At 33.1% G+C, this 16791-nt stretch overlaps 1 protein-coding gene across 1 annotated transcript in view; it reads right to left on the bottom strand.

Moving 5' to 3' along the window:
- LOC112693620 (Down syndrome cell adhesion molecule-like protein Dscam2) overlaps positions 1-16791 on the bottom strand; it is a 113761-nt gene that overhangs the window by 20240 nt on the left and 76730 nt on the right. Inside the window, exons 4-20 of the mRNA XM_025568770.1 lie at positions 11686-11828; positions 10503-10938; positions 10171-10387; positions 9431-9677; positions 9165-9341; positions 8960-9079; positions 8602-8874; positions 8237-8518; positions 8039-8158; positions 7778-7951; positions 7449-7715; positions 7070-7351; positions 6050-6120; positions 2978-3209; positions 1997-2143; positions 419-577; positions 223-350 (exon numbers count right to left, since the gene is read on the bottom strand). Coding sequence (XP_025424555.1) covers positions 223-350; positions 419-577; positions 1997-2143; positions 2978-3209; positions 6050-6120; positions 7070-7351; positions 7449-7715; positions 7778-7951; positions 8039-8158; positions 8237-8518; positions 8602-8874; positions 8960-9079; positions 9165-9341; positions 9431-9677; positions 10171-10387; positions 10503-10938; positions 11686-11828 — 3475 coding nt within the window. The remainder of the gene's footprint in view (positions 1-222; positions 351-418; positions 578-1996; positions 2144-2977; positions 3210-6049; positions 6121-7069; positions 7352-7448; positions 7716-7777; positions 7952-8038; positions 8159-8236; positions 8519-8601; positions 8875-8959; positions 9080-9164; positions 9342-9430; positions 9678-10170; positions 10388-10502; positions 10939-11685; positions 11829-16791) is intronic.

Here is a 16791-nt window from a genome sequence, read left to right as displayed (position 1 = left end):
AATAAGTTAATATTTTTTGAAGGGACCTCCTATAATTGGTTTTGCCTTGGCTTTTCAAGCATAGGCGCACACTTAGTGCACAATTTGGGCATGCTAATATTATTCACTCAAAGGTAGTCCGTGGGGTGCTAAGTATTCCTGGAACTCCTGTATGTGCGTTTATGCTTCCAAGACACTTAAATACTGACCGAATTCATTAACATCCGCAACCGTTATGCTTACTTTATTGTGTTTTATGTGCACCGTGTACTTGATGATTACGCCGTTCGGCCGTTTCGGTTGAGTCCAAGACACCAGAATGCTGCTGGACGTTACCGTTAATGCTTTCACATTGTCTGGAGCCCCGGGAACTGGAAAAAAATCGACACATATATGCATCAAGTATTATAACGTGACGTTACCACAATCGACCACTTACCATCTTGTTCGGTTAGACAGTACACTGGATTCGATTGTACCCCTTCACCGACCTTGGTGTACGCCAAAACACGTACACTGTAATTTGTGTACTTTTCCAACGCGTGCAGATTCGTCTCCAAATTGGTCGTTTTTTTCATCTCGTTTAGAACGAACGATCCTGGAATTCAACATACGTATATTATGTTATACATAGAAAATACAAATTGTTCTGCGATCGATATTCCTCTTAAAATAAAACAAAGTATTGTTAATGATGTTAAATGTATAAATAATTTATTGAAATAATTAAGTAATATTAGTATTAATTAAATATAAAAATAAAAAATCGACAAAAATCAGCAGAGTTTATCGATTGTAAATGTATGGCTCATGTTATACAATAATAATCTACGTAAGAATATTTTTATTTATTTTTTAATTATTTTATTTTATTTTGTTTTTTTTCCGGTTCAGTATATATATATATATATATATATATATATATATATATATATATATATATATATATAAACTAGTTATTATATATTATATAAATATATGAAATTCAAAGTTTAATTGCTCACTCATTGATCATTGTACAGTTAAATCTATCAAATCGATTCGTTTGAAATATTGAACTGATATACATATTATTATTTATAGGTGAACCGAGAAAGAATTTTTCAAAATCGCATTTTCAAAAATTGAAACTGTTTTGATTAGTGATCTGGATTTGTGTACTGAACATTATGATAACATGGTATCATTATTTTTTGTTTAATATATTGATTTTAATAATCATAGATTGTGGTGTATGCAAAATAAAATAGTATAAGTAAATAAAAATAAATATAATTAGAATATACGATGTCCCTTTTCTATCTAAATTATTTTATTTCATCTGTAGTATTAGGCAATTTAGATCCATGTCAAATGAAATATTAAAATAACTAAAATAAACGTGTATTCATGTTGCAATAGAAAAATAGCTTATCATAACATTTTAGTGTATAAAAAGATAAATGTAAAACAACATTTTTTATACTATGTTAAAATTAGCATATATTATTTTCAAACTGTCATTAGTTTACGAAAATATACCACAATAGATGATGATTATAATATAAAATATGAGGGCATCGCAAATTTACAAATTAACGTGTAAGCAATATGTGTAATTAGGTTAAGCTAAATATATATAAGAGAGAAGACAAAAACCAATAAAGAAGTATAGTGGTTGTGTAACTCGGCCACAATAGGAAGCTTGTTAACTTTTTTTCTTTAAGTGTTGCCTTAATTTCTATATGTGTTTTTTTGGCGTCTATATGCACAAGTCAATGGGCGTATACGATACATCGATATAGTAATTGCTCTAATCTGAAGCAGGGAAATACTTCTGGGTCAAGGCAGACTACTTCAGTTTGTGTTTTATTAAAAAACTTTTATAATTTAATTCATATTGGTATACCATTGAGAATATATATTAACAGTTTTTAATAAATTATATTTACATATTTAATAATACTTTGTTAATGTTATCATTATGTTTAATCATCAGCCGTCACGCAAAGCGTCGTCAGACATCATTATTATGTACCTGACTCAGGGTGTACTTTTTTGTAATGTATCTTGTAACCCATTATAATACCGTGATGGCTTTGCATGGGCGGCGGATCCCAACTCATCCGTAACGATTCTGCGGTCAACGGGGAACACTGCACATTTTGCGGCGGTTCACCCGGCACTAGAAAAATATTTCGTAATAAGTTTAAGCATTAACTATAGAATAACCAGACACGCTATCACGCAGCCGCTAGACGTCACTGTACTTGTTTTAATTTAATTTGATAAAAACAGTTTTTCACCAACGGAAAGGCATTTTTTCGTTACTTTTAGTTACTTTTATCAAGGTCATCGAAACGAGTGTTGAGATGAATATTTGAGTCGAGGAAAAGATAATTTAGAAAAGATAGAAATCATTATAGGAATTGTCTGCTAGGTAGAGAAAAGGGTGAACTGAAAATTAAAGGGTAGAAAATATAAATTGTTTTCTCATAGTGTTGGCTACTTAAAATGAGGTAGAATTAAGAGAAAGCTCGAGCAAATAATGAAGAATTCAACTGTGTCCTATTTAAAGGCGGATGAAAGAAGTGATCAGGTGCTTAAGAATGTTTATGTTCTTAAATCATGGATGTTGAAGGATTGCGGGAAAATATCGAAAGCTGGTATTTTAGAGGTAGAAAATTGGTTAAAAAATGTTGTTGAAAGTGTCTGAAAAAGCCAACGGCTCACTCGTTATCGGCAATACCAGTCACTAGGAAACAAAAAAAAAAAAAAGAAAATTTTTAAAAGTTGTTTTAATTGTCGAACACTTAGTCTTTTCGAGTTGAACACAAAGTATTACAGTACCACATAACAGTATAACAGCTACGTCTACCAATATATATATAGCCGTCGCCAATTTCAACAACAGGATGGTGAATCATTATATTGTCATTAAATCAATTGGTTTAGGCTACCCGATAGGTTAAGTAACCTATCCTAGTAACAAGTCTGTCGTTCCGGACGTTCGATTTACCTCCTTCGTTGGTCGTCACTCGTATAAAGTCCGAATCCGGCCCGGGACCGACGCTGTTGAAAGTTTTCACCGTGATTCTATACGTTGTAAACGGCTTTAGGTCGGTAATTTGAACTTCACAATGTTCGTGACCAACGGTCGTCTTGACGTTTACTTCTGCGATTTCATTGATGTCCGCGTACGATATTTTGTAACCGATGATTTGGCCGTTCCATGTATCTTTGTCCGGAGGCTGCATATGAAATGACATTGTTATATTAAACAATTGATTACCACAATATGTCATTTGAATACTATAATATAGCTGGATATGAGCACCTAAATACTTTTTGGTTTATTTCCGATTTTGGAGATTCTTAAATATCTTTCAATCAAACAAAACTTAAATATTTTTATATATTTCCATATAAATCTTATCTATTTGTTTATATATTAATTTGTGAGAATTGATCGTTAGTAATTTTTATTTTATTTTTTATTATTTTATTACTTTAATATTTTCGTTTGAGAACGTTGTCAAATGCAATCACATTAATCAATTAATTATTTTCGTATTATATAAATAATGAATAAAAAATATATATTTTAATACACTAACCTATTATTTTTTTATAATATCATGCTATATATTTATTTTAAATGTTTGTTTAATCTAAAGAAAATCAATATAAAATATGTCAATTTTATTATATAGAATGAATGTAATAAATTGCCATTTTAGAGCTATTTTGGTTAATTTAAACTGGGTATAATCTTTACCTAGACCTATATAATTGGTTTAATATACAATAGCGATGATTATTTGAATTTTATATCGGAAATTTGAAATCATTTGTGTAATTTATATTATTTAAAATCGATATAATAAAGTTTTGTAACAATTAATATACTTTATAAACGGCGTACAGTGGGAGGAATTGCATTTCTAGCTGGCCAAAAATAGAAAATTTATGTATGGTGATTAACGATTACAACCAGGAATATTTGTTGCCACTGATATGACGATGGTAAATATATCACATTATGTAATAATTGTTAATTAATGAACTGATTGGAGTAGGTAAAGTACTGAAAGATTATTGAATGTAGCGTATCATATGGTAATCGCTTGTTATTCACGCAGTTTTCATTTTAGTTTTGTCCATTGTCGTTATTTCATAAGTAAAAATCTAATTGTTTTTTGCTAAATCAAAAATAAATTAACCAATAGAAATAATTAAGTTACATTTGTTCTAAGTACTATTTATTAATTAAAATGTCGTAATAAAAATTCATAGATATCATGAATTATTTATTTCATTTTCATTTTGTAGACATTTTTTTTTAGGGGCTCTTAGAAGTGTGAATTTTTTTTTAGTTTAAGCTTATATATATATACTTTGAAATATGACATTTATAATTTGCCCCAATTTGCCTCTTATTGAAATAAATATATTTTTCTAGATGAAAGAAGCAACGTAAAAAATCGCTGTTTATTCGAAGTTTTGAAAAATAATGTTTTTGCATCAAGTACTTATGAATCACGAAACGCAATGAGTACTTACAAAACTCATAGGCTGGGAGAAAAGTGGGAGTTTAGAAGGCAATGAGAAATTTGATTAATGTATTAAAAAAAGTTGAAGAATTTAGTAGTAAGTTAAATAAGAAATAGTTAAACTCAAATAACTTTTTGACTACATTTTTTTAAAAAAAAAATGATGTGGTTGGATTTAGAATTTAAAATTCTTTTATTGAAGAAATGTAAAGAATCGTATGAACCTTTTACAAGTTCTGATAGGCCACGTTAATCTTTTTTAAAGTCAAGTGATCGTTCTAAGCGCAGACAAATAAAAAAACTTGAGAGAAATAACTTCATCATATAAATGAATCTGTGCAGTAAAATTGACATTGTATGTTGAAGAAAAACGTGCTGCATTCGATCTTGTTTCCCACGCAACCGAGTATTCTCCTCAACGTGTGATAAAGATTAGAACATTTTATAAAAATGAAGCGTAAAATAAATATAGTTCTTACACAGATGATAAGGATGTAATATTTATCATTAATACTCGCATGACTAAAAATTCGTATTACAAAACTAGATTATAGGTGCTAAAAAACATGAGGCTGATATATATCCTTCGTATGATAGAGTTCAGTTAGCTAAAGATAGATGATAACCTGAAAATATTATTATAAGCGAAATAATTCCACTTTAGAGGTAAGGGAAAGTCAAAGGAAGATGCCCAAGAGGCAAGTAATAAAAACTATAATCGATTCTGAGTACATCATTCTCGAAAATCATAACGTATTTATACAAACACATATCTTTTTAATTTCTTATTAGTGTCATCTGATCTATTAATTACAAGTTTAAGAACGCAACTTAACAAATCAAAAACTAAATTACCTCCAGAAGCCATTAATTTACTTGATATTGAAAGCTCAGAACAGAAAGAAATAGAAACTTGTAACAGTGAAATAAGTAGTAGTTATTCTGAATTTTTTAGTTTTATTAATTTTTTTGTTATCCGATTAAGTATCACATAAATTAAATATTTGAAAATAATGCATTTTTTTTTAAATTTCTTACATAAATGTTTATTGTTAAAAAATAAAATTATTTTGTTGATAATATTATCCAACTTCATAATTTCAATGTTTACTTGCCTCAACTGTATTTTCTAAACAGTTATCTATCTCGAGATAAGTATTGAAGTATGTTATTAAAATTAAAGTAAGGAAATGTTTGTGCATATTAAATCAATAAAAAAAATATTTATTTGTGAGTGTCGAACTTTGTTTAATAGGTGCTAAATTTTTGGCCAGCTAGAAATGCAATTCCTTCCACTGTGCAGCGTTGTAAAAGGCAATTGTGATTCATGCATGTGTGCAAGCGCTTAAATCGTATTCAATAATAAAAAGTACAAATAAATATTGTGGAACACAATATATTCAAACATAATAATTATCATTTTATTGCGAATTATTGTACCTATTACATAGGCATGATGTATTTACAATAAATCGGTACCCATTAGATTTTGTAACGTAGACGAACCAAATTATTATTAGTTTTACGAATTCACTTACTTTCCATCGAATCGTCACTCGATTCGTTTCAACGTCAATCGCTTCTACACTGATCGGAGGGGCACTGGGTTCTGGATTAAAACAGTTTTAGGGTTAAATATTTTATACCAATATGGATATATAAATAAATAAATATTTATATATACAGTGGATTCGGCTTAATGTGGACCCGTTGGGACCAAACTCTTTTGCGAACATTAAAATGTTGGCTATATAAACTGAATTTAGCTCAAAAACATCAACATTATTAATACCGAGAAAAGTTTTTTTTTGTAAATTTAGAAAAAAAAATGTTAAATTAAATAATTTTTAAATAAAAACATAAAATATTAAAGAATAACATAATCTCAGGACACATAATTGTTCAACGATTTTACGTTGTTAAATGCTTGTAGGAAGAGACTTTAGGTTGTACAAAATCGCTATTTTATTTTTTGGAGACGTTATCTTAAGTGTTCGCAATCGCGTTGAAATTCACAGTTAAATTGAAATAATCGTTGTCGAGTTAGGAAAAGAAATCTACATGTTTACCGCTTTATTTATTTTATTATTATGTAGCTTTCGATAACATTCCTATGTGGTTGATTAACCTCACAACAAAGGTTTATGATTTTTATCAGCTTTGATGAAACACAGTCTCAGAGACACGAAGAAAACACTATGGTAATAGTGTTAATACATATTCTAACCTTATGATAAAATGAATATTGACCATATGAGTGCCCATGTTATGCGGTTTTTTTTTCAACCTAGTCGGTTATAAGTTATAAATACCATTTAAAATTAACAATATAATAAAAAATCTATAAATATGCGAAAAAAAAAATAGTTCCATTCAATCGACAGTAAGTGAGATCGTGAACTTGAGGGAAAAAAACATGCATAGCTATAAGCCTAGCCCTAGCTATAAGGGTCCAGGTTCGGATCCAGGTCCGAACAGTTTTGTCTATACCGACCGGTGCCCACGTCGGGCTGAATCCACTGTACGCGTCAATCGAAACCGTAACGGAGTGCACGCACCATCCTCCAGAGTGGTGACGGTGTTGTTGGGGCTAGGGTCGCTGGAACCGAAATCGTTGACAGCTATTACCCGGGTCGTGTACCGTGTGGCCGGTTTCAGATATGATATTTTCGTGTAGGACAGACTGCCGCCAACCGTATAATTCGACCAGCCCGCGCAGACGCCCGTGCACAACTGCAACACGTAATGGGTCGCGTGCACTTTTGCCGGACCCCATTGAAACTCCAACCATCTGGTGCCCACATTCACCACGTCTAGTCGGCCTGGGGCTTCCGGTGGTTCTGCAACGATACCACACCACCAACGGTTAAGCGCGCGCACGTATACTGCGGGACGACAGCAACAAAAACAACAACACTAATAACGCTATCGGCTTACCTCTGACCACCAGGTTGATCGTCATGTGATCGTACCCGTACGGGTTGGTCGCCATGCACGTGTACGTTCCAGTCTGACTGCTTTGCAATGAGTTCAGGTACAGTTCCGATATCACCCCTTTGTTCGTGTTCCTCGTGTTGATGTTCTCCGCGGAAGGGCTCCATTCAACGTTCAGTGGTTTCGAGCCCTCCGCTTGGCACGTTAACACCACCCTGGTTCCCACCACGCCGCTCTTGCTGACGGATTTCTCTTTGAAACGAGCCGGGACTGCGGGGTCACGGAAACGTGATTAATCATAGCCTAACGAAACGCGCGTGCTCGTCTCTTACTGTGTACTTTTAACGACACCGTCTTTGACAGTTGCTTTCCAATCCCGTTGTTGGCCGTGCACGTGTAGTTGTCCTCGTACGAGTTGGCCGTCAGCCGGACGGCCAGCGAACCGTTGCCCAACACCGTCACAGTCGACTCGTGGAAATTATTCAGCGGTTCCAACGGTTGATTATCTGCACCATGGAATTCGGAACCATGTCGGAAACAATCGAAATTGTATTTCACGAGAACCGTACAACTACGTTTACTTAATGACATACCCGATACTCTGGTCCACGTCAATCTCGGTTCAGGATATCCTTCCGCTTGACAGTTGATTATCGCCAGCTGATTGTCCAACACAGCCGTATCCTCGGGCTCAACGATCCACTTCGGCGGAACTTTATCAAGTGCAGAAACGTAATGTAAAAAAACAGAGCTACGCGAATGATATTTTTTTTTAATTTAACCATCCTCACCTTTTATATTGAGCACAGCCGAGTAATTGCTACTAGCTACCGAGTTGCTGACGATACAAGTGTAAACACCCGCGTGTTTTGGTTTCAAATTGCTAAACAGTAGAGTACTCGAAAATTTGAAATTTTGCAGCTCGATCTCGTTGTCCGTCGACACTATCCTATTGTCTTTTCGCCACACGAATTCCATCGGCAGGTCTCCCGACTTAATGGTGCATGACACTTGGGCCCGTTCACTTTCTTGTAGATCTTTCGTGAACTGAAACGGTGTTACGACCGGCGGTTCTGTTAACAGACAAAATAACGTGTAGGCACGACATTGTATTCACTGTCGTGAAGACGGTGTCGTCGCGTAAAGCGTGGTTTACTCATTATTCGTAGATAAAGATGACCCGTGGCAGATTGTCCCTTCTCGTTGATTTTCGTGCACACGTACAGACCGGAATCCAAAGTGTCCTGCGTGGAACGTATGAACAGCGTTCCGTTGTCGAACAACGTGTGTCTCGAATGACTCGGAATGGACACCAAGTCTTTTTGCCAGGCCGTCTTAATTATCGGATAGCCAGCTACAGGACATTGGAGGTACGCGTCGTCTTCCGAACGCACCGTAAGATTTGAAGGTGGTCTCGCAATAGGATCACCTGTTTTTTTTTCGTTGAATTTAATTGTTTCGATCATTCATGATGTGCACTGCACACCTATGTTTTATGAGTATATTATTCATACCGTAAATCTTAACCGCCGCTGAGTGAGACTTCATTCCTAGAATGTTTCGTGCCAAACAAGTATAATAACCTCCGTGTAGTACATCAGCGATGGATACGTTTAAGTAGCTAACGACATTTCCTACAACGAAAATTAATAATTTTTAAGTACACATGCATGTGCATTTTAGATATTTACACGTATGGAATATTATAATTTGACGTACCGTCTACGTGCATGTAACTCCCGAACACGTAATCTCCTTGAGGTAATATTAGCCCACCGTCGAGATACCAATATATCCTGGGTGGAGGATTGCCAGAAGCTGTGCACCGAAGGGATAGGAAACCGTTTGTTCTGATCACTTGGTCGTGGAAAATGTCCATCAACTCGGGCGAAACAGCTGAAACAAACTGTAATTGTAAACGTATCGTTTCAGGCGAATCGTTTCGCATGGCATGTAGTATTATTTTAAAATATAAATAGTTATACCCCCGAGCGAAAGAAGAACACTCGCTTGAGCTGTTTCATCAGTGTCTGGATCTCTAGCAAGACACTGATAAATCCCTTTATCTTCTTTCATCACGTTGTGTATCGTCAAGTGATTGCCTTTCGGTGATATCTCGTGTCTGCCAAAACCTCGGATCGGCGAACCATCTTTGAGCCAAGAAAATAGCGGCTGGATCGACGTACCCTGTGTTGTGCAGTTGAAAAATGCAGTCGAACCCGAGTCGGCTATCTATAAAGAATCGATGATAACAATAATTTATAGGATAGAAAATTTTTTTTGATATATATATTAAATTGTCTTATAAAAAATTATAGTATAGCGAATATATTAATAGGTGTTTGGAGTGATACAAAGATGGGAGGGGGCAATTATAAATTACAAGTTTTTGTTTACATTAGAAAATCAGAACTTAGGACAAGCCGGTTAAATAAGGAGTGTAGTAGAAGGGGATTAAGTTTTGAGGAGCAAACTGGCATTGGTAGTTTGGTAGCCAATGTATCAAAGATGAGTGATTAGGGATAATTTGGGGAGAGAAAGAGAAGTACAATTGAAAAGAAGATGATGGAAGTAACATAGGGTATTATTGTGTTGAAGGAGGAAGCGTTAGAAAAGGTGGAAGGAATGTTAGGGGATATAGCTAATAAATAAATAAATCAATTGAGTAGAAAATAATATAGTAATATTCAAGAATTATATTATTTAAGCGATTTTGGCGACTAACTTGTTTCAACGGATACGCACTAACAGCAAACGGCAAGGTTGCCGACAGGGAGATTTGACGTTTATCCTGACCGAGTTTGTTAGAAACCACGCATTCGTAAGTAATCACAGAGTCACTCATCGGCACTCGGATGATGTGCAACAGCGATTGATAAGGATGCACAGTCAGTGAATCCATGGATATTTCCTGTACGTTATCTTGACTTTTCCGGAACCACCTTCGGAGAAACGGGATTAACGGGATAAATCGAATAATACGTATAGTTCGAGATTGTCGTGTATTGTTATGACTATAATAGTTGATTTATACACAATACGTATATATATAGGTACCTGTAGGTGGGCGGAGGAAATCCTTCGGCTAAGCAGATCAAATCTACCGCCTGGTTGACTTTGACGTGTATATTTTCCGTGTGGTGTTTAATTATCGGCAGCGTGTCCTCTAACGGTTGTTTGATCAGTATCTTAGCCGGTTGACTGACCAACTGATCACCCGTGTACTTGTTGACCACTTGACAAAAATATCTGTCGAATGTGTCCTCGGGTACTACGTCATGAACGAGCAATGTGCCGTCCAATGAAATGACGTAACGTCCTCCCGGATGTATTGGCGTGGTTTGACCGACTTCCATTCTGGAGTCCTCCATTTTGAACCAAGTTTTCTCCAAATGTTCACTGGTCAGGTCTGGCGATTGGCATTTAAACGCTGCCACGTTTCCTTGGAGAGCAAACGCATTTTGGACGGATAGCTCGTACGATTTAGCCATCACTACATTATTATAATACACAATTTGATTCGTTTTGAAATATTCGATTTTTACAAAGTACGTGTGTATATATTAAATGCATGTTTAAATTTCACACAAGCGTTTTCATTAAAATACGTTTCTAATATATAATAGTACTGGTTTTAGTGTTTTTACACTTATTAAAAACGCTATAATCATCATGTCAATAATGTCATAATATATATATATACATATATATATATATATTTATATATTATATAATAATATATATTATATATTAATTTAATTATATATATATAATATATATAATGATGATATAATCATCATGTCAAACAAGTGCAATATCGCCTCTCGGTGGACGATGGATTCATTTTGGACGGTAGGGGTGCCCGTAAGTTTCGAGTGGTAGATTATGGTAATGAGCATTAAAACTTAGACATTTAAATACAGATACTACCTATAACAAGTATAATCATCATTGACCATCACGATTGTTTTAAAATATGTCAGTTATACACTTTTAAAGTATACAATTTTTATTTTTGTTTTAACGGGGGGGGGGGGGGGGCGTTGAAAACATTTTGATTCTCGGGGAAATGGCAACTGTAAAAAGGTTGAGTATCACTGATATGTATCATACAATAATGGTCGGCGGAATGACTCTTTCCTTGATAATGAGGAGGAGGTTTAAAAAAAAACTAATACCGTTGGAGAAGATAATGGGATTGGTGTAACGAATAATTAAATATTTACGCAGATCCAAGTACCGGCTTTAATTCTGGACTCCCTTGAGATGATCCTGCCCACCGGGTTTTCCAGGGCACATTTGTAAGTCGCCGCGTGCACTTCTGGCGTATACAATTGCGCGGGGAAAGGTGGGAAGTACAAGTTACCATTCGGTTGCGTTTCCCTGAAAAGAAAAATACAAACGAACGAAAGGTAAAAAATAAAATAAAAACAATAATAATAATAATTATATGACTGCGATGGCATCACCTGCACCTATATGGTATGGTGGAGTTTGAGGATAGATGGGGAAAGGGAGACTAGAGAATTCTTGCGTAGCTGAAGCGTAAAAAGTTATTCACGTGTTGGGTGGAGTATATATGTGTCTCTTATATATCATATAGGTATATACGGCGAACAAGTAGGGGTGTATAAATATAACGGGTATACTCATATGCGTAAACAAATTAATGGACATTTTATACGCATATTGTTCGAGTGTTATTTTTGAGTGTATTTTTTTTCTGGTGGAAACTATATTCTACCGGTTTAAATAAATTCATATCTCGTTTTTATATAATTCCACATGTTGCAGTATCACGTGTATCCTCGTAATTATCATAATACATATATTTATTTCGAACTCTACGAGCGCAATATGTTTAATATAATATTTTTGTGGGTGTAACGATTAACAGGGGTAAGGTTGGAAGAAAGTTAAGTTTTCCGTACGAGTCGTGGGATTGTGTATATTGAGTCAATACGTATTGAAAACGTGCCAGATATTTGAAAGTAGTTAAAAGTAGAAAAAAGAAACTCTACGGTTTTTAACGGCATCCAAAACAACGATAAAAATTGCTTGTAATAATGCCGATGGTCGTATTTTAATCAAAAAAAAAAAAAAAAAATTGAAAAACTTGCCAATGTATGTATATTTATTTATTTATTTATTTTATTTTACGGGCTTAGTCCTTTGATAAAAGTTTTAAAGTGACAACAAATAGTATTAATATTACACAGATGCTAATACTCAAATATGTGCACAAAATAAAAATAAAAGGAAAAATAATGATTATCATAAAAGTAGATTAACATATATATCAGATATCTAAAATAAGTTGGGAGGCATCGACATTGGTAAGTGATAATAGTTATGCAATAAGTTCATTAGCTAAATAATTAGAGGTATAGGGAAGAATATAATACGAAACGGAGTACCGGAAAGTACGTTGAGGGAATTTAAACTTCATTAAATTGAGAAGGAATGGTGGATCAATTTTCTCAGGTAGTAGTCTGTTTAAGAATTTAAACTCATTTGAGTGTCTTCGTTTTGCAAGCGTTTCAATGTTAAGTGCGTTAGTAATAGGGTTATAGTCATGAGGTAGATGTTGAATATGGAGAATAAAACCAGCAAAGCTAAGGAATTTCCGTTTTACTATTTCAATGATAATTGTCAATAATGATTACGACCACTCAATAAAATTATCAAAGTCACTTTGTAACCTATGAAAATCTTGCAAGGTGTTGATTTGCATGGTGAATAGATTCGCAAACATATTTGCAACTAATTGTTTATTCGATGATACTTCACCGTCATATGACAATTCCATATGACACTAAAATTTCGGTTTTTCTACAGATATTTACAAAATTCACTAGGTTTTATTGTTAGAGAGGATTCTACACGATTATTTTATTTGCTAAAACATTTTTTGGACATAAATTTAAACCGTGCTTAAAGTAAAGAAAATTTGATATAATTGGAAACATTAAGATTCAATATGTATTCAATTATTTGCTTTATTTTTTTGTTAAAGGATATCCTTTAATTCACTATTATATCATGGGGGATAAGTCGATGCTCGATATAGGCATTTTGGAACAAATTTTAAAATAGACTAATGGAAAGCATCGAATAGTGTGTTGAATGCCATTTCTAGTTCATGTGTTGTGTTATATTTGCTATTAAATCGTGATCTAAATTTAGAAAAAAGTGAAATAAAAATATTTTACGTTATGACACTATTATATAATATTAGTATTACTTATTTAATCCAATTTTAGAAGATAATATTTTCGTTTTTTTTTTTCAAGGGATCTATTTGAACGCCATTATTAACGCCATGCAAACAATTTTTGTACATACGTGTACAGAAATATTATGCATCGGAAAATTAAAGTTCTAGCCACATGTAAATCGTTCGTGCATATAACATAAACTCTGAACTTGGTGAATTAAATAGTCATTGGAGATAAAATAGCAGTCATAACATTCATATAGCCATTATAATATATACATAAGGTACAGAAGTGTTAATAGGACCTTTAAATTATGACCATTAAATCCGGTTTGTAGTAATAACCAGTGTCATTATAAAGTTTGTATAATATAAACGAATTCTACTCTGTATAATTCTATTTACAGTTTGAAGTGTGAGTCTTAAAATTGTTTGATAAAGTATTCTTACGCCATAATATGGTATATGTGGTGTAGTAAGCAGCAGTGATAAGGCGAGTTATTTTAATTAGAGGAGCAAAGATTTTTCTCCACCTACTTATCAACCAAATATTTAATCAAAAACACACACACACACACAATTTGGGCTTTCTAGTTTGCTGGGACATTATAATTTTTCTTTATTTAAATTTAAACAAATTGAAATCATTATAATATAATTGTACAATGAACTTTTGTTAATCACCCCCTATCCCTAAATAGAGCTTGTGTTAGGTAAATGAGTTATTTATTTACTAAGTTAATAATTATATTATTTAATCTTAAATTCATGAATGTCTGATTAGAGCTCATGCAACAGCCAATCGATTTTTAGTTAAAAGTATATAGTACCTGAGTATCCCTAATTATTTAAAATATCTGTTTTAGACATAACTATGTTTTATTAAAATTAACTTGATCTAAATATTTAAAGAACTTTTTTCCCTATAATTTGTGTATTATATACAGTGTTGAGAATAGAAAATGAAAAATATATCTAGATAAAGATGAAAGATAATATGTCCAAATTCATCTAGATAAAGATAAAAGATAATTTCAAATTTTTTTATTTTTTAGTCAATATTTCATATTTGTAATAATATCTATGAAGACTTAATTATAATCATTATTATCAATAGGTACCTAGGTATTTAATGTTTATTGTAGTAATGTTGTGTACTATTAAACAGTATTTATATATAATGATAGTTAATCACTAAAATGTTACACAAAAAAAAAAAAAAAAGAAAAAGAAAATTGCTCTGTACGTATCAGGATGAATACAAAATACATAAGAAATTATTTAAAGTTAACAATATTGTTTTCCATATAATCTTAATTTGATGATTTTCTTTACTCTATATTCTATGAGTAGTTACGACTTTACGGGTTCCAAGAGTGAAGTATTGACTTACGTATGAATTACATGTGTATAATAAAATCAACCTACTATATTTGGAATTTCCATTGAAAAATAAGAAATTAAGTTTAAAAATACCAAAAAATAATAATTACTTATTAATAATACACTATTTATGATTATGAATACAAAATCTATATATCTTCTGTATATATAAAACAGTAAGCTGATTGACTGCTATCAACGCACAGCTCAAACCATTGGACGGATCTGGCTGAAATTTGGCATACAGATAGCTATTATAATGTAGACGTGCGCTAAGAAAGGATTTTTCGAAATTTTGAATTTAAAGGGTTGAAATCGGTTTAATATTTTTTGACCAGGTCCGATAACTGCGCTATTGAAAATGAATTATATTAAATAAAACTATTAAAAAATTATTAAAAAACTATTAAAAACTATTTAAAAACTATTAATTTTATTTTTGGTAGTAAATGACGGGTATTGCATAAATATTAAACAAAAATATCCCGTAACAGGTGCCAAAACAAATAAGAATGTTAGTTCAAAAAATTATTATGCATATTGGTTGATGATTAGACACGACCAGGACTAAGTTATTTTACGATGCATAAGCTTTGTCAACAATTCATGGTCGAAATATATATAAAGATAGATAGCGAACGATTTCGATACTTTGATTTCGATTCAATCAAAAAAAGCTGCTTGCAAAAGATTCTCAAAACAATTGTTAGATATTGGAGATGGGAAAGTTACTACAGATGAAACGGGATGTATAAAATTACTGAACGATTTCTGCACAATCATTTATTCGCAAGATGCTCTTATTGACCAGATATGTCCCAGTGTACACAGACAATACACAAATCATGAGTGGCTGGCAGAAAGAGCAATTTTAGTAGCAAAAAATGTGGAGGTCAACGAATTGAATCTCAAGATACAAAATTTGTTACCAGAAAACTTGGTGTCATACAAATCTAGATACAGTTTACGATGCTACTGAAGTTGTAAATTATCCAACAGAGTTTTTAAACTTATTGGATTTACTAGGCATGCCACCGCATAATTTACAATTGATCATTACAATTTGCCATCGATAAAATACCTCCTTCAGAGTTATTTAAAGTTATAATACATGCAGATAAAAAACCAACAGAAGAACATAAAGGCAGGTATAATGCACCAACGGCAAATTAAGTTGCTTTAGTGTTAGTAGATCAGCAGTTTGATTGAAGAGACATCATCCTCGAAAATCGAAGTAACTCACTTCACCGTATCAGTGAGATACATCGAGCATACGACGCACTGCAGTATCCTTTAATGTTTTGTTGGGGGGATGATGGGTATGCAATCAATATACCACAACGCGATCCAAAAACCAAGTTACCGCTTAAAAAAACTGTCTCCGCATCAAGTTTTTACTCATATAGAATAATGGTCAGAGAAGGGGAAGACAACTATTTAGTTAATTATCGTTCTCTTTTCAGTCAATATTTGGTAGATGAATACGCCAAAATTGAAACTGAAGGATTAAATTACATCAAAAACAACCAAGCCAAATTGCGTGCAGATAGTTATATTCATTTAAAAGATGCGATTGGACGACGAGACATAGAAGCTAATCAGTTAGGCCAAATGGTTATACTCCCGTCAACTTTTACTGGTGGGCCAAGGTACATGCACGAAAGAACACAAGATGCTATGACCTACGTTAGACATTACGGTCGTCCTGACCTTTTTATTACTTTTACATGTAATCCTCGCTGGGAC

Source organism: Sipha flava, unplaced genomic scaffold (assembly GCF_003268045.1).
Source record: "Sipha flava isolate LNK unplaced genomic scaffold, YSA_version1 89_pilon_pilon, whole genome shotgun sequence".
Classification (NCBI taxonomy): Eukaryota; Metazoa; Arthropoda; class Insecta; order Hemiptera; family Aphididae; genus Sipha; species Sipha flava.
This window is presented reverse-complemented; position numbering and strand designations above follow the sequence as displayed.